At 41.3% G+C, this 18,249-nt stretch overlaps 1 protein-coding gene across 3 annotated transcripts in view; it reads right to left on the bottom strand.

The window, feature by feature from the left end:
- UXS1 (UDP-glucuronate decarboxylase 1) overlaps positions 1–18,249 on the bottom strand; it is a 94,306-nt gene that overhangs the window by 14,317 nt on the left and 61,740 nt on the right. For all 3 annotated transcript variants that reach the window (XM_074991208.1, XM_074991225.1, XM_074991216.1), the window contains 3 exons: positions 16,711–16,832; positions 6,491–6,610; positions 872–915 (listed from right to left, as the gene is read on the bottom strand). In XM_074991208.1, coding sequence (XP_074847309.1) covers positions 872–915; positions 6,491–6,610; positions 16,711–16,832 — 286 coding nt within the window. The remainder of the gene's footprint in view (positions 1–871; positions 916–6,490; positions 6,611–16,710; positions 16,833–18,249) is intronic.

The raw sequence follows: 18,249 nt of genomic DNA, 5'->3' as shown, positions 1-18,249 counted from the left end.
GGACTACTCAATGTTTAAGCTTCAGGCCTTAGCCACTAAACATCCAAGTGATGCATCAAGGAAAAAAGTCACCACAAATTCCCAAGGAAATCCAAGTATGTGCTGCAGTAAAACCCTAACTTAGTGTTATAAAAACAGTTCACAAAGAGTTGCAACTTTCACATAAAGATGAAAAATGGTTCAACTCTAATCACGGCTACATGAAATTAAAATGTTTTCTTTTACTGGGTTCAGAAATGCAATCAATGTCTGAAAGGAAATTTAAACTGGAATTACAGATGTCATGCCTGAGCTGAAGTTATTTCATTTCAGCTAGACGCAAAACATAGAAATCAAGATTTAAAATCTCACTGTTATGTTATGAAGGTTTCGTAACAGAAGACAGTGAAACGCAAACAAGGGCTTTACCACAAAGCTGCTTCATGTTGACATTTCAGCCACTGATAAAACCACATTGTATAAGCCTATGTCTAGAAATCAAATGAACAGCTACATAGCCGCCTATGAACACAAGGTGGCAGCAGTACATTGATACACAAAGATATGAAACTATTGAGACTTCATGAAGCAGAAAAACGTAACAGAATCATTTGCTTTCACTGGGGAGGGAGCCCACATCAATTACTATGTATATCTAAATTTAAAGTTCTCACCTGGCTGGGGCAATCTAGAAATTCAACTTCTCTGTGAAGGTACAATTTGTGTTCTAGAACAAGACTTCATGTCTATGAAACAGAACTGTGTGCGTACATTTCCCCATTGGTTTTATGTTCTACTGACTGATCAAGTCAGTAGAATGTCCAAGTTTACTGCAATATGACAGATATCAGATTCCACAAAAAAGTGCTGGGGAGAAGCAAGCCAGGCTTACCTGACATACTGGAATGCCCTAGTCTGAGTTCCAGGCCCATACACCTAAAAATAAATGAAAATCAACCTTTCAAGAACATGAAAACATATGACTTGTCTAAACATCACTATAGAGAGGCAGCCAAGACCACCTGAGGCATACACATGATACACAAAACCAAGTTACATTCTGAACTGGCTGCCAGACCATGCATCATGACTACCAGGCCAAATCCTAATCTTGGTAATTACTTTTCTAAGATTCAAACCCCTTTCGCTGTCTACAAGTAGAACTCACTTTATTCTCCCTTTTGAAGATTAGACTACTACTTTCTGGTCTTTCCAGGACCCACCAGTGTCCCTCCCCTTTACTCTACAGAAAATAGTTGCTTATGTCATCAGCCAGGCCTGACTAAGATACTAAATTTTCCAAACCTCTACACTATGCAGTGAAAATCTGAGGTACACCTACCTTCCTTCGTGCAATACCACCATTATAAAAATCTCAAAACAACAAGAACAAACAGAACCCTGAATTCTCCTAAGCACAATCCTTCCACTAAGGTATTACAATGGCTCCACAATTGTACCACTACTTTCACTTCTTACAAAAGTTAGCTGTGAAGGGAAGAAATCAGCAAAATGTTGACATTTCCAATACTCATGGACAGCATTTGAAAGCTACAGATGTGTATAAAGATAAAAATGGAGATGCACCTCATGATATGGGCACAACTGAATTAAAGCAGCTTTTTAGAAGAAGCAGATGGAACATTAGTTTTGCTCAGACAATAGGGACAGAATAGATGTACATGCCAACATCTGTCACAGGTTAAGTCCGCTTTAAGGGTCTGACCCAAACTCCATCTCAAAGGAAGTCTTCAGTTCACCTCTGGATGAAGCCCTAAAAATGTAGGTGTAACAGAGTTTGCTTAATATCTCATTGTGAAAGAAATGTGGCTAGCACGCACTGGTGGCTAGACAGTATGCTCTATATAGCACTCCAGTGACTTTTGCTGCTACATGACTAAAAGCCAAGACAGTGCATAGTGGGGTGTGGGGCTCAGAGCATCCCACTTTCACTGCCACAGGTCCTGCCCCACTACCTCCACCTTTCCACCAAGCCCCACCCCATCCCCATCTCTGCTCCTTCCTGCTCTCTCCCCTGAGCAATGTGAGCTGCAGGATGATGGTGTGGGGTGAGGGTGTCAGGTGTGGGGTGGCAGCAGGGGTTACCATCTCCTTCCCACACTCACCACAGCGGCAGGAGGCAGAGAGACAGGACTACTTGCTCATCTCTGCCCCCAGCTTCTCTTGCTGCTCTGAACCTGCCCTATGGATGGGATAGCTCTATTAAAGGCAGTCGGATAATAGGCTCCCTCTTCCCCTCCCTCAACTTCTCAAATAACTACTTTAACAATAAAACCAAGTTGACTGTTTGCGTGGAACAAACGCATTTCACTAATGAAGATTAAGGGAGATGTTCCCATGCTGTGGAACAATGGACACCTGATACTTGAATGAGCCTCTAGGTGTCGCTGTAATATGAAGAATAACAATTTGCGACCACAAAAAATCTGACCTAGCATTCATTCAAATAAAGAGTTGCATTTTCTAATTGTTCAATTACCCAGTATCCACCACTTCATCGAGATGCAGGAAAGCTGCTAAAGTATTATTACTGGGACCCCCATTCTCTTCCCTACTGACTTTTTAGATTCCAAGAGATTAAAGGCAGTAATTATTCAAACTTTGGCTGTGTCCATTGTAATTTATTTGCTAAAAGTGTATTCCTGCTGCTCTCACAGGTGCAGCTGCAACAGCAGGACCTTTACCACAGTTTTGCCAGGGGAGTTAAAAAATCTTGCATAGATAAGACTTCAACTCTCCTCCCATAGTCTGTATAACTCCCAGCTTTTCTTGATGACACTTTGAAATATCCTGAGCCATGACCTGTTTTAAAATTAGATAAATATTCCACATAAACACCTTTTAAGGACAGCTGTCAGAGGACTCTGCATCTCTGCAAATGACCACCTTCTCACAGTCTGTAGCCATAAAAATGTCAAGGCTTTCCTAGATAAGTCTTGGAAGCTCAGACTTACTATGTGATGTACTCAGATACCAAGATTGTGCATCAATCACATGAACAGCACAGTATAAGCAACAGCAGAATGAGCAGATAAAACCCAGAACAACATCTGACCTTTGCTGTTCTAGGAAAAACTTCTAAATGCCACCCAAAAAGAGCTACAACACTGTGGCCACTGCATGTCACACCAGGAGCATATGGGAAACAGGCCATAACCACAAGTGCTGGGAAGTCATTGCTCTGTTATGTTTGTATATCCTGATGCAATCAAAAACAAAACGAAAACCCACTAGATTAAAAGCCCTAGCCTAAAATACGAACTCCCCTCACCTTCTTTTGTCCACATATTCTGTTCTATGCAGTTAGTCCCAGCTAAGCAGCTGCATCACTCGGGGTGGAGAGTAGAATGAACCCCCGTCAAAACTCTTTTGAAAATCCATGTGTTAATTTTATCTGGTTTAATCCAACATGATAGATGTGGGCATGATCAAGGGGCAGTACAACTCACCATAACCCTCAAAAATCAGAAGGCATATACCAATAAATGTTTGGTTTTGGAACATATCTATGCATTGATTTCTTCTATTCCACAGCCAAAAAATAGTAGATTACTTTCCCAACATAACTGCATGATGAACTGAAATAATAAGCAGTGCTCTGACACCTACCTACCCTGCCGGCCCTAAGTGTAGGCAGGTATTCACTTGTGCAGGTTTTCTCACAAGAACAACTCATTCCTCTGTCATTATAAATTAGTATTACTCGTTTGTTTTAGGCTGAATCTACACTACAAGATAAATTTGAATTTTAGGCAGTTAGCTTGATATTACCATGTGACTGTCTTCATTGTAAATACCAATAGCTCCATTTAAGGAGCACGAATATCGATATCATAATATAAATGAAACCGGCTGGATGTAGCATAAAGTTCAAATAAAAGTGAGCACGGAAGCATCACATCTTAAAATTGAATTTATTAGCCTCCACAAGTGTCCCATTCGTACCTCACAATGCCCCTCAGTGCTCCGCTCTGGCCACTTCCATCTCTGCTGCTCTGCACGTGCACAGGAATTAGGTAAGAAGACTGTGAATTTCAATTCAGGACTAGGAATCCTTTGGCTATGGGGTCATGTTTGTATGAAAAGCTAAGAAACATCTGTCTTTCTTTGCTATTAGTGGTGTGAGCACACCTACATATTGCAAATGGCCCCAACCTGGAGTTTGTGGTTCTGTCTCTACCTCTGCTAACTACGCACTTGTATTTTCTTCTGCACTGCCTGGTGCCAGTCGCTGTCCCACTGCACCATGTGGCAACAAGGCTGCAGTGGAGGTTGTGCTTGTGTGAGAGGCTGAGAAATTTCCTCTCAGCAGTTTACAATTGTGCAGGCCTCCCCTCCTACACAGGTGCCACACAGTTAGGGTCTTTCATGTGCCCAAATACATCACATTGGTAGTCCCCAACCCAATTAAAGGATGTACCTGCCCTTCTTTGCTGACCATACTGCCAGGCAGCACCATGTCCTGGCTTGTGCACGGTCAGTGCTCCAAGGGTGAGAAAGATTTTTGTGGGGTTGCAGCTGTGCAGGGGAGGTCTCCTCCCGGCAGTTAAGATTTTCCAGGGGACTGTTTCAACTGTTTGCCCACGAAAAATATTTTCGGGGCCTTGCTGCCACCAGGGGGAAGTCTCCCCTGATGGGTAAGAATTTTGGGGCCTTGCTGCCACCGGGGTGACTGCTTCAACTGCTCCCCCACTCAGTGCCCCCCCCAACAAGGAAACTGGGTGCTGGCTGTCACCGGGGGGGTGGGGGGGAGAGTGAAAGGGGAGAAGTCTCCACCGGTGGCTACAAACTCTGTGGCCTGGCTGCCACCTGGGGGCAACAGTCCAAGTGGCCCTAAAACCATGGACCCCACACTCCCCTGCCAAAAAAGATTTTCGGAGGCCATGTCAACTGGCCATTCAACCTCCCAAATACCAACCTCCCCACAATGGCAGTGAAATTTGGTGAGCCCCATCCCCCGTCTTGGCAATGTCTGTGTAATGAAGAGGGAAGACAAATTTTTTTTTCCTAGCCCTTTCTATCTTTGGACACCTTCACACAGAGAAGAGTGGGTGGGGACCAGTTGAGAAAACAGGACTATGCACAGAAGCTGTGTAATGGACTGGACATCCAGAAATGGTCCCTCAGTTACAGTTTTAAAAAGCAATTCAGCTACAGAAAGAGATTTCTGTTAGTCTGGCAATCTTTGTTGATTCACTAGTTTACACTCCTTCCTCCTGGAAAAATGGACATTTGCTTACCACAAGAGGGGAAGGAGGGCAATGCAATGTGGGAAGATATTAAATACCAACAACCACTTGCGGGGCATTTTTTCCTATGCTGCACCAGTGAAAATACCCAGAATGCTATGGGGATGAGGGAACTGTGGGATAGATTCCCATAATGCACTGCTGCTGGAGGAGTGTGGCAGCAATAATTTGACTTTTTGAAGAGTACGTGGGGAGTGAGAATAGTTAAACTCGAATTTATAAAATCCAGCATTACAAAATCGATATTAATAATCTGAATTTATCTCATAGTGTAGATGCAGTAAGTGGAAAAGAGGAAAACTAAGATTTTCATAAAGTATGAAAAAAGATGACCCACACCCAGTGCCTTTCCTAACTGTTAGATACTCTAAAAAAAAAAAATTGTCCATAAACATCACAACTTCAATCTTGGGGATATCTACCCAGTGCATCAAAGTCCTCTATGTGTTGCATTCTAACTGCCTGTATAGATTCCACAGCAAACTCTAGGAAGTTACCTTGTTCAAACAACAAAGTCCTAGAAAGCCCTTGAGTGATTTCCCACTATTGTTCTCGTCACTCTTTCCTCCATTCAAAAATTGAATTTTTAAAAAGTTCCCATGTGTGAAATTACTTACCTTATGATCGTACACTTATCCTTGACCTCAAATATCCTTCTGCCACCTATTCTGTACAGTGATTAATTTAGGATATATGCGTCTATCTTTCTCTTTGGCACTTATATAGCTCCTAGTACTGTATTATCTAAGTGACTCAATTCTTAACTGTATTCCTCCTCACACCACCACGTGAGGTTGGTCAGTGCTATTGCCCCATTTTACAACAGGGAACTGAGGCACAGAGACACCTTGTCCACAGCCACAAAGGCAGACTGACAGAGCAAGAATTTGAACCCATGTCTCCTAGAGCCTAACCGAATGACTAAACCACATGACCATCCTGATTAGGGAAAGAGCACATCATTTCTAACAGTACAAAACCATGCATACCTGTAAAAATTTTACGAACACAGACCATTTTCAAGAACAACTAGCAATTCTGGGGCATTCAGGTTGAGACCTTCGTATGAGGCCTGATTTTCTCAGTGGGAGCTCAACACTTTCTGAAAGTCTAGTTTCTCAAGCATTTTGATTGTGGGCACAAAAGTGAGGGCACTGAAAAAAGTCACATTTGAAAATCTTGGCCATAGCACTTGTTAAGTCATGTTATTCTAGGACCAGAACCAAGTGTCAATTACTTACTGTTAGAGGTTCCCCCTGAAGAGCCTGTAAGATGAAGTTACTGACAACTCTGCCATCATTCATATGCATCCGAGGGCCAAAAGTATTGAATATTCTAGCCACTCGAACCTCAACCCCTTCCTATAAGCAAAACAAAAACAAAATTGTACTTAATGAAGATTGAACACACCACCTCACATGTCCACCCCTTCGAAGTACAGACTTCCAGATATAGTAGGTGTTTTGTTTTTTCTAAAAAGGAGATTTCCATATCTCTAAGAATGTGAGTACACACTTCTTAAACACACTGCATTTTCCATCTTGAGATGCCACATAAACTAACTGTGAAACCCAGAGCACATGGTAGAAGAATTTATCCTAATGATCAACATTCATAATGCAATATGAACTAATGGAACATTTGAAGACTGTTTTTTTAACCCTAATGCATTTTTCTTTCAAGAAATACTACTTCTTTGCAATTCAATTGTGTCTTCCACCGGAGGCACTAGGGATTTTGATAAATATTGATAAAATGAAGCTTCACAATGAAGTGACAAGATACAAGAAAAGTATTTCCACACATACAGAACATCAGTCAAGTGACTTTGCCAGTGACTGAGCACAGTCAGAAATCTTTATAAAATGACTGAAGATTTTTAGGTACCCATTGTGAGCTGTTACACAAGGAACCTGAATTTCAGAGGTGCTAAGCAGTAGCTCTTTGACAAATCAATTCCATTTAAAACTGATGCTTATGAAAAAGTGATCGCCTAATGAGAGTGCTAGAATTACTATCTTGCATTGCCTAAATAAAATCTATGAGGTAGTTTATTTCTCAGATCCCCCTTTTTTATTTACAGGCTGCTCAAATACAGATAGTACACATCACTCTTACAAGTGTAATACTACAGAAATAATTTGAATGTGAGAAATATTTCCATTAACCCCCAGTCATGTTTTTTGCTGATGCTTGTAAATCCACCTTCAGATAATCAGTGTATTCAACTGAGTTTCAGCATGCAGAACCAAATGTGGTCTATATAGATGGCATCATAACCTTGTGAAATTGAAGGGCTCAGACAACTTTGTCCTCATGTGAACCCATCAATGACAACAAACCGTTTCAAATTCTACAAGGCTATGTCTACACTACAGTGACTTGTCGAAAGAAGTTACTGTCAGAAGAGATCTTCCAGCAAAATTTCTGTTGGGAGATGATGCCCACACACAAAAGCAGATCAAAAAAACAATACTCTGTCAACAGAAAGTGGCCAGCCGGAAGCTTACCGAACAGGGCTGCCTGGTAAATGGGAAGCCCTGTCTGTTGACAGAGGGCTCCAGGAGCATCTCCACGGCTTTTTTGTCAACAGAAACTGTCAACAAAAGTGTTATTCCTCATTGTGGAGAGGCAGAATGCTGTCGGTGGAAGTGTTGGGTTTTGTCAACAGATTGTAGACAAGATGCATTTTGTGTCCTCTGCAAGTTTTGCCGACAAAACCTCAGTTTTGTTGACAAAACTTTCTAGCGTAGGCATAGTCCAAGAGCCAAATCCTCAGCTTGCATGGCAAGGAGAATATTTAGGCATAGCGAGCTAATATACAGGGTTGGTGTTCGATGCATGCCACAGTTCATTTTGACAGGTGGAAGTTTCATATCTGGAAGTAAACATCCTGTTACTGATTCAAAAAACAGCACAAAGTCACAAGCAAAGCTCCTAGCATTTAAAAACAATCAGACAGACAGACAAACCGGTAATCTGTTATAATATTCTTCATACTTTCAAAGAACACTTTCAAAAGTTTACCAACAGATTTTCTGTGGCTGGTTGCCACTGCAAGGAAAAAAAATGGGCCTTGAAGACATGGTGAAACTATGCTTGGGGTTTTTTCCAGTGTGTCCTCTTATAAGGTGCTGCACATACTTTCAACATATCTTCAGAAGACTGCAGCCTGTGTTCACACACTCCTTGCTTAAAGGGCATCCAACAACCATAATTTTCTTGGAAACAGGTTTGCCTGAAAGTAACTTCAGGTATAAGATTCTTTAGCTGCCTGTTCAAGGATCTCAATCACTTATAAATAAGTGAATTCATCCATACAACAGCCTTGTGAAAATCACCACCATCAATAAGTGTGGGCTCAGCACCTGTTGGTGTTTGATGCCTCTCTCACTATTTCCTTCCATCTTTCCTTGTCCAGTGAGGAGTGGCTTAGTTTCTGTAGACTAGCTCCACACCAATGTACTATATCATTTACCCATTCTCTGTGGGGTCTGCCTCTCCTATTTGAACTGTCTACGCCAAATACCAGGGTCTTGTGAAAATGCAGTATTTATTTCACAGATGGGAGAATAAGGATTAGAGAAAGAGGCTGAGAAATTGGCTACATAATAAAAACTATCCATTACTAATAGCATCAGTGACTAAGTAGTTCAGACGCAAAGGGGCTTATCTTAGAGAACAAGTAAGAACAAACATCGTTCAGCATCATTTCAGAACATCCAACCTTTCAGCTGGCATTCAATGACAACAATGGGCAATTTTTGTAACACAGAAAAAGGCTTCAGGCTCATGTCCAAGGTTGCAACAGTGAGTTAGTGTTAGTATTCTAAATACAACACAGATCTTCTAACTTCCAATCCTGTGCTTTACCCCAAAGACCACACTCACACTATCCGCCAGCACATGCTTCATCTGAAGCCATTAAAAGGATTTTGTTATGCAACCTGCCAAATCTTTATACTTCTAGCAGTAGCTCAGAGTTCTTTCAAAATATACAGTGGAGCGTCGACGCACAAAAAGTGTTCTTTCAAAATTAAATTGAAAGAATGTGGTGCTCTTTTTGAAAGTGCTCTTCTACTCCTAGGGAAGAAAATGTGTAGATGCTCCATGGGCCCTTTATTTATTTATTTATTTGAAGGAGCAGTCCTCGTGGTGCCTGGTTTTTCGACTCCTGGCCTGTTCTTTCGAAAGAGCGGGGGCTGTGTGGATGCTCTTTTAAAAGAGCAGATCACTCTTCATCTGCTTTTGTGTGTGTGAATGCACTCTTTCAAAAGAGGTTCTTTCAGAAGAGATCTTCCGGAAGGACTTCATTCGAAAGATCGCCGTAGTGTAGATTTAGCCTATGGCTTTTAGAAATGGATAGAAATGGAGAAAGTTTAAATCTTCAAGACTTTACTAAGCATGTTTTCATCACTGACAAGAAAACATAGCAAGATAAAGAAACACGCCTCTATGTCCTCTTTTGACTAGAGGAGAGAGGTCAGACTGACTTATTTCTTGCTATGTAATCAGAAGGCAAAAAAGAAGTGGCAGAACTCAAGCTGCTGAAAGTATCCTGGGGTTTATGTGATCAGCTGTATTTTTTGGTCCATATCTTTAATGATCATTTCAAGATAAAATGTCTCATGAACCAAGAGAAGCAGACAGTTTTTGTACATTACAAGAAAAAACAAAATCCCTGCTTTTCAATTGTGAGAAGTAGCGTATTGTATTCTTCTGGTGATGGTGCAACAAGACATCAGAGATTGCTACCACACCACCTTGATATGCTTCTTTTTTAAGGCAAGAGAAGTGATTTCTGGTGTTAAAACAGTCAAGCCCAGGTTAGTGAGTGGTATGTTGTACAAGCATGACATGCCACCAGCAAATAATTAAAAGGGCACTGATTTTAAATGTGGCCCTCAGTCACACTATGAATTGTGTCTCACCTTCCAAAGATTTAAGAACTGATGGCATCTATCATTTGACATTTTGAAACAATTCAAAGTAGACTCGACAGATCAACTGAAAGTGATAGACACTGCTATTACTTCTTATTTTTTCTGTAATTTTATGACCTATGGTGACAAATTGATTACACAGGAGGTTCAGAAAGAGCGTGTTCTAACTACCTTACACTCCTGCCACCTCTTCATTTTAATTACTGCCGTTTAAGTATCTCCCATTCCCCTTAACTTCAGTCAAACGTGATACGAGAAACAGCTGCAGTATAAAGAATTATCACATATCGGTCCCTTGGAGGCACTTTCCTCTTCCAAAGTCTGAAAGCTCAGTTTTGGTCTAATAAGCTACTATATTCTCAGAAAAGTCAGAGAATGACTAATCCAAGTTAAAAACAAAATGTCTAGCATTTTCTCTGCTGACCTGCACTGGACTGAACTGCAGCCCTCTTTGAATATGAACACTATAGTGAGCAGCATTATGTATGGCCTTTCGAGCACCATGTGGAAGGGAACAATCACAAAAACATCACAATAATTTTTTGAAGTTTCACATATCAACTTCAACAGTATGGTCAAATCAGGAAATATGTGCACCTTTATAGATCATAAAGCCTGAAAAGACCACTGTGATATTTTACTTTGACTTCCTATGTAACACTATCCAGTCATATGACTTCCTTGAATTAATTCCAGTTTGATTTACAGCTTGTGTGATAAATATCCAATATTGATTTAAAAATTGCTCCATGAAGAATGCACCAAAACTCTTGGCAAGTAGCTCCAGCAATGAGACGGCAATGCACCTAACTTTGGATGCTTACAACCCAGAGATTTAAGAGTTGTGCTCTACTGCATTAGCCAGCTGGGCACCCCTGAGTTAACTGAGTTCTAGTGTTGAATATGGCAAAACCGTGTAAGCGCTTTCATAAAAGCTTCTGATCTGAGTCAGTGCATCACCACCTTCCCTTCTGTACCAGGACTAATACATTCAGATGGCTGCATGCTCTAAGGAAAGGCCATGTTTGCAGTAGCACAGCAACCACTTGGCCTGTATGATTCACCTATCCCATGTTTGGAAATTAATTTTCATTGCTAATATCAATTAAATGTGATCCTTCACGTTACACTGGCAGTTTTCACTATTTGTTAGTACTTATTTTTCAATGGGTATATCATCCAAAATAATTTTTCTCTCGAATCCTAATGTGAAGTTAACTTGCTGGCAAGTAACTTATTGCCGCCTAATCATAGAATCATAGAAGATTCTAATGAGACACCTATTATGAGAAGGAGCACGGTAATTAATACAATCACATATTTTACTGGGTATATAAATTCTGAACCTTTCTTTACACAGTCTAGCATAATTTTGGTTAGGCTAACACATGTGAACTTCACCTCAGTACTTATTTTCTCAGTATTAGACAAAACCTAATAATTGTATCTAGACAGTGTGATGCAGTCCCAAGAAAAGTGGTGGGAGATCCCCAAGTAGAAACACTGAAAAATTAGGCTACAATAAAGCAGCAGAAAATACACTGCAGAGATGCACATCTTCCATTTGTAATTTTGATAATTACTGAGTATACTGAGTGGCACTAATTACAATGTAGTTCTATTACTAATTTAATCAACAGTTTTCATTACCCTTAAATTTTATATCTAGCCTACCTATGAATAGTGAAACTCACTCAAATTTGTGCATTAACAAAAGGATTACAGAAATAAATGCAGCACATTAAAAACAAAAATACATCACAAAAAACTTGTTCACAATATATTTATTCTGCATGTTTGCACTTGAGTTTTAAACCTATGCTCTTTAATTTTTTATTTTGTAACCTAATTTTTTCCATTCAGTTGTCTCCATCATTCTGTCCACTGTTTAGTTTTTGCACACTAAGTAGATCTGACAAAACTCAAGCAAGAAGTAACTTACACAAATGTTGTATGTTTAAGAAAAAGAAATAATTCTGTAATACTTAATATTTTGGTATGATAATCACTATATCCAATCTCTTTCGATAGTTTTGTAGGGAAGATAGGAATACAGAAATTGTGATTTCTAATCAAAGAATGGAGGTATCCTGAGGCAATTTGGAAGCTATCACTTCACATAATATAAGGTAAGACTTGATTACTTATGAACATTGCACTTGTGGATTACACAGAGTTTTAATCTGGACTCCCACAAAAGAATAGCGCTCAACCAACTAAACAGAGCCACAAGCAGAAAGGACAATTTAATTGGCATGAAAACGTGGGTTTAAAAAGGAAGGAAATTAACGATCTAGAAATTCACAAGGTCACAAAGCAGAAGAATTTATTTTTTAAAGGAAAATAATGAAGAAATTAGACTCTCACCAAACTGCAACTAGGGGCTAGGAAAGCTCGAGCTCACAAAGGGTCTCATGAAGCTCCTGATTGAGGCTGAGTCTACACTAGGCTGGTAAGCTGATTTCACATACGCATGTCTAGCTATGGCAATTGCACAGTTAGAATCAACATATGTGAAACTCACTTTGTTAAGTCGCCTCACTGAAGGAGGTTGATGGGAGCATTTCTCCTGTCAACCTCCTTTAATCCTAGTGATCGCGAAGAGTACAAGGGTCAATACTGACTCCAGAAATATCAATTTTGCAGAACTCCACCAGACATGCAAAATCAAACTCTGGAAGATCAACCCTGACCGGATCAATCTTCCCAGAAACATAGACATGGCTTGAGGGAGACATCCAGCCCTAGTGATAGTCTAGGAAGCAGTACTTAACCCAGAAAGAGCCATAGGAAGTTGATCCAAGCAACTGGTTGAATCCCTAGCTAGCTATTGGGTTTGGGGTGGGTTGGGGAGGGTTAAAGGCTGGGGCGGTTTGGGGCCATGAGCGGGAGGGAGGGTTAAAACCTGGTGGCAGTTGGATCCATGGAGTGGGCAGGTGGGGTGGTGGACGAAGGTTAAGGCTGTGGCAAGTTGGGTCCACGGAGAGGACGGAGGGGTTCAGGCTGAGGCAGGTTGGGGCCACAGAGCCGGCGGGGGTGGGGGGAGGTTCAGGCTGCTGCAGGTTGGGTCTGCAGGGCCAGCAGGAGATTCAGGCTGCAGTGGGTTGGGTCTGTGTGGCCAGCAGGGAGGGAGAGGGGAGTCAGGCTGCAGTGGGTTGGGTCTGCAGGGCCAGTGGGGGTGTTAGGCTGCTGCAGGTTGGATTTGTAGAGCCAGTGTGGGGGTGGTGGTATCAGGCTGCAGCTGGTTGGGGCCATGGGCTGATGGGGGCGGGTCAGGCTGTGGCAGGTTGGGTCTGCGGAGGAGGAGAAGGCTCGTATTAGCATGGGGCGGGGGTTCACTCCTCTAGTGAACACAGGTAGGTATATATGTTTCTCGTTTTAGCAAGTACTCGTAAGTAAACTACTTGTTTAATGAGGGATGAGTGTACCTAGCTACTTGTGACTATGCTGAACATTTGATTCTGCACGGCTCACATGTTTCCAGGTAAATTAGGGCAGTTACAAACACCTAACACATCAGCAGCACATATGCTTATATTTGTATGTTGCTTAACCAATGCTTGTTTCCCTCCTGAGCCATTCACAAAAAGAGAAGGAAATGTTAAAAATTATTACAAATCATGAAATCAGTGCTTATAAGATTACCTTTTTACCCATGCTTTTAGGCTACCAGAACTTAACTAACTGCTGTCAATTGCAAAGCCCTGTGGAAGGTGCTGGTCAGATCTGATACTCCTCCAAAGTTTATTAAGATCCTAAGGTTTCTTCGTGATCAGATGATTGCTGTAGTTCTCTCCATAATGGTCTTAAGACAGAACCTTTCATCATCAAATATGTGGTCAAGCAAGAAAATATTATCATCCCAACCCTGTTTTCCATCTATTTAGTAGTTATTTTGGTCCTTGCTAAAGATTATCTCCCTAATAGAGTCGACATTCAATGCAGAATGGATGGGCAGGTCTTTAATATTTGACTTCTCTGCTTGAATTCTACAGTCTTCTGGACTTCCATTACTCACACAGGCCAAGAATGACTTTCAGTCCATACTAGATTTTCTTGCACAAATTCACTGAAGCCTAGGACTCACTTGATACTGGCAAGACTAAAATGCTCTATTAACCTGCTTCAGGCCTTGACTATGACACACCATAAATAGCCACTAAGGATCAGACTTTGTACTTTTGCTACCTTGGAAGCCAACTTTCTCAAAAGTCAAGTGAAGCCCAGCACAGGATCCAGTGCATTAGTGTTTCCTGTAGGAATTAATATTTTCATGGATCGCATCCTATATCAGGACATGGAGATCCTGCTCTACAACAGTTGCTCCCACACTCTTATGAATGTGAAACTTAGATGACCTATCAATTGCACTTCAAGAGTCCGGACAGGAACCACCAAGTGGCAAGATTGCTGCACTAATGCCAGCACACTCGCCGAAGATAACGTCATCAGCCTTTGTCAATGATCCTCAAGCACCAACTTTGCTTGGATGGACATCATGAGTGGATGCCAGATTCTTGCCTCCCAAAACAAGTCCTCTACTCTCAGCTTCCCCATGGTGGTCAGAGAAACCAAAACGAAGACACTTTGAAAGCCTGTCTTTTTAACAACCCTAATGGTGCTGCACACTCCATCAGGCAATGGCCTGCTCCTTGATCTCAAAGCTGAAAAGAGAAGAAAAGGGGGAAAAAAACCAAAACAAAACAAAAAACAAAACACAACTTTCTCCAAGCAGGCAGCTCACTTGGCACAAAATGTCTGTTTACTGTGGGTGGAGATGTAATTTCGCCTTTGCACTGTGAAGGTCATTTAAGACTGCCCTCACTTCTTAGCTATCCATCTTTCTTCTGCTCTACAGAGGTTTTTGATAATCACTTTCTCTTTTGGTCCTCAGAAAGGAACAATAAGTCATTGCACCAGATTTGTCATCAAATAGAAATCTGATAGGTTTACAGGTTCAATATTTTCCATTCTGACTAAATGGAAAAATGCTGTAGAAAGAAGCACTGATGTGTAACTGATACTTGAGCATGACCAGAATCAACATTCCTAGAGTGCTTTAGACTTCTTGCACAAGGAATTCCAAGTAAAGAGAGAGAATCCAGTGGAAAAAACACCATGGAAAATTCAAAAAGTGCTCAAAATTTATATTCTGTGTCTTGATTTTTATTTCACTGAATTATTGCTAAACAAAGGTTTAAAGCAGAGATGGAGAACTTATGGCCCTTAAGCCAGAGCCGGTCCCCAGCTTACCTTGATCCAGCCTGTGACAAGACCTGGGGCTTTCAACCCAACAGCAGGGCAGACCGGCACTCACACACCAGCCTGACAGTGAGTCTTCAAGATCTGGCATCCCCACAAGGCTGTAGCATGAGTGCCAGCTCCCTGCTGTGGGGGAAAACAAGGCTGGATTATGAAATGGGCTTTAGAGGAGGCAGCTACTAAAGCCCCTGCATGCTGCATTCCAGGCCAGGTAGGTAGCCTTATGCACTGTGGGCCCCACAGGTTGGAGCTACCTGCACTGCCAATAGTGCAGGGAAGCATTCTGTCCCTGCACCCTCCTTCAGCCTTTCGCTCCGCCGTTCCTATTGGTCAGGGATGGCAACCAATGGGAGTGATGGGGTTTGGTGCCTGAAAGCAAAGTGCAGCATAGAACCACCTGTTAACTTCCCACCAAGCAGGAGCTGCACCATGTTAGTACCCCAATCTTTTGCCCCCTTCAGCACCTTCCCTCTGAGACCCCATAACTCCATCCCACTCCTATATCCTCCCTCCCACCTGGGGCCTGCACCCACACAACTCTCCCACACCCTATCTCCCACCCAAACCCCACACCACCAGCCTGTTCCCCAGCAGGCCCTGCCCACACATAGAACCCCTGATTTTTGCCACCACCCTATAGCCTAAAGGGATCCCCAAAATCTACTAGCCCTGAGATCCCAGAAGAGTTAATCTGCGTCTGGGGAGGGGGTAAAGAAATACTGAGCCTCACCACCCCCAGTGAGACTGGAGCATAAGGGGAGTCCTGGAAGGGATTTAAAATATGTTGCTCATATCATCCTAGTGCTGAGTAACTGGTTACCTGTATTTCAAGTGTAATTATCAAGATAATCATTCAAGCCCTTATCTGGCAAAGCACTTAAAGACAGGCTTAACTTTAAGCACAGAGAAGTCATGCTGAAGCTAAAAAGGACTTCAGCACATTTGAGCGCTCTACTGATTCAAGGCCTACACAAGGAAAGTTTAATCAGTGCTTAAAAACCTATTTGTTCTCTGAGAGATGTAATGAGCCTGATAAAAAGCCTAAAACATGTTTTCTTGAAGAATGCCGCTCATTTGAAACATCACATCATCTTGACGGGAGCAATAAAACTGATGTGTTAAAGAAAGCACAATTTTGCAGTTTCCAGGATTCCCCTAGTCAAGAGTTCATTACCTCGCTCCACCCTCCAGTTTTGTTATGTATTTGAAATGGGCAAGTAGAGCAAGCCCTCCCTCTAAATTTGACAACCAAATACCTGTTTCATGTAGGCATAGCACATTGTTTCCGCAACCCTCTTTCCTTCATCATAGCAGGCCCTAGGTCCTATGGGGTTCACGTGGCCCCAGTACTCTTCATTTTGAGGGTGAACCTCAGGATCTAGGGAAAGAAACAACACATGAATGACTCTTTCTAGTACTTAAGGACAATATGAGAGCCATGTATAATATCCTCAAATTGGGCATATTAAACATAGCAGCAACTGTCACTTTTCCCTCTTTACTGGATGTGTCTCTTGTCATTACTCATTGCAGACTATGTGGAATGTCTGTCTGGAAATGAATCTTAAAAGATAGAATAACACTAGTCACAAAAACAAGATTCTGACATAAGATAATAAGCTATAACCTCTGTATTAAGTTAAGAGTTCATTGGCACTTCCTATTTAGTTTGTACAAGGAGCTAAGACAACTTGACATTTTAAAGAAAGAGTTGTGGGGAAAAGGAGGCGGAGATACAGACATGCCAGAAAGAATCTCTTGAGTTAATCATAAAAAACAGATTTTTGCTAGCATACCCAGAAAGAAATTCTCTATTTTACAACACACTATCATTTCAGACTAGATGAACGGCATCTCCTCTCCTTTGTGCTAGAAGCATCTTTTTCTTTTTCACTGATTCTATTTGTACTGAATATTTAGCACATTTTAGACTGCCTTCTCCTACTTTCTTTGGTGAGCTATGAAAAGTGATACACACTGCCGCAATGGCTCACCATAAACAGATATAAATCAACAAAATATTACAGATCACAATTCTTATTCTGATCTTCAAGTACAAATAGGTCACAACATGATCACTGGTTGTGGCCAGTTCTCTCCAGACTCTTTTTACCTCTATAGAGCAGCATGACTGTAAAGTGGAAATAATTTCATATGGATAGGTAATATGCTTGTTTACAAATGCAGAGACTGAAAGCAAAAGTTCTGGCCAAGACTTATTGCTTTCTGTGTCCTACTGTTCTGGGTCAAGATCAAAAGAGCCCTGCACTAAGGCTTTCAGTGTCTAATATAAAATGTCCTGGAAGTTTTATGGACCAATATCCAACTTATTCATTTTATATAACCAGAAGGTGGAGATCTAGACATGCCCTAAAGAATTTGGTTTGCTGAACGTGGGGAACAGACCCATAAACAAAAATGGTGTGCATGCCTTGTTTTTCTCTGAGTCTAATAGTCTAAGGTCAGCAAGTGGCACAGAGATTATTTTTGAGCCAAGATTTATTCAATTTAAGAGTGAATATTAATAATAACTGAAAGTTAGTGTTCAAATGGTATTAATTATTCATCTTTAGAGCTGGCTGGCAGACAGCCAGATTGAACTGCTGCTCTTTGGAAGAAATCTGGTCAATTCAAGACTTGCTGTAAGCTTTCAAGAAAACAGCATACTGGGACATCATACATACCGAAAATAAACAGTTGCACTCACACTGCTCATATAAAGGATATTATATTTTTTTATTTGCGGTCTGAATTGCAAACTCCTTTTTAAAAAAATGTTGAGACACTACCAAATC

Source organism: Carettochelys insculpta, chromosome 1 (genome assembly GCF_033958435.1).
Source record: "Carettochelys insculpta isolate YL-2023 chromosome 1, ASM3395843v1, whole genome shotgun sequence".
Taxonomy (NCBI): Eukaryota; Metazoa; Chordata; order Testudines; family Carettochelyidae; genus Carettochelys; species Carettochelys insculpta.
The sequence above is the reverse complement of the archived record's forward strand: the minus strand, read 5'-3'. Positions and strand labels throughout refer to the sequence as shown.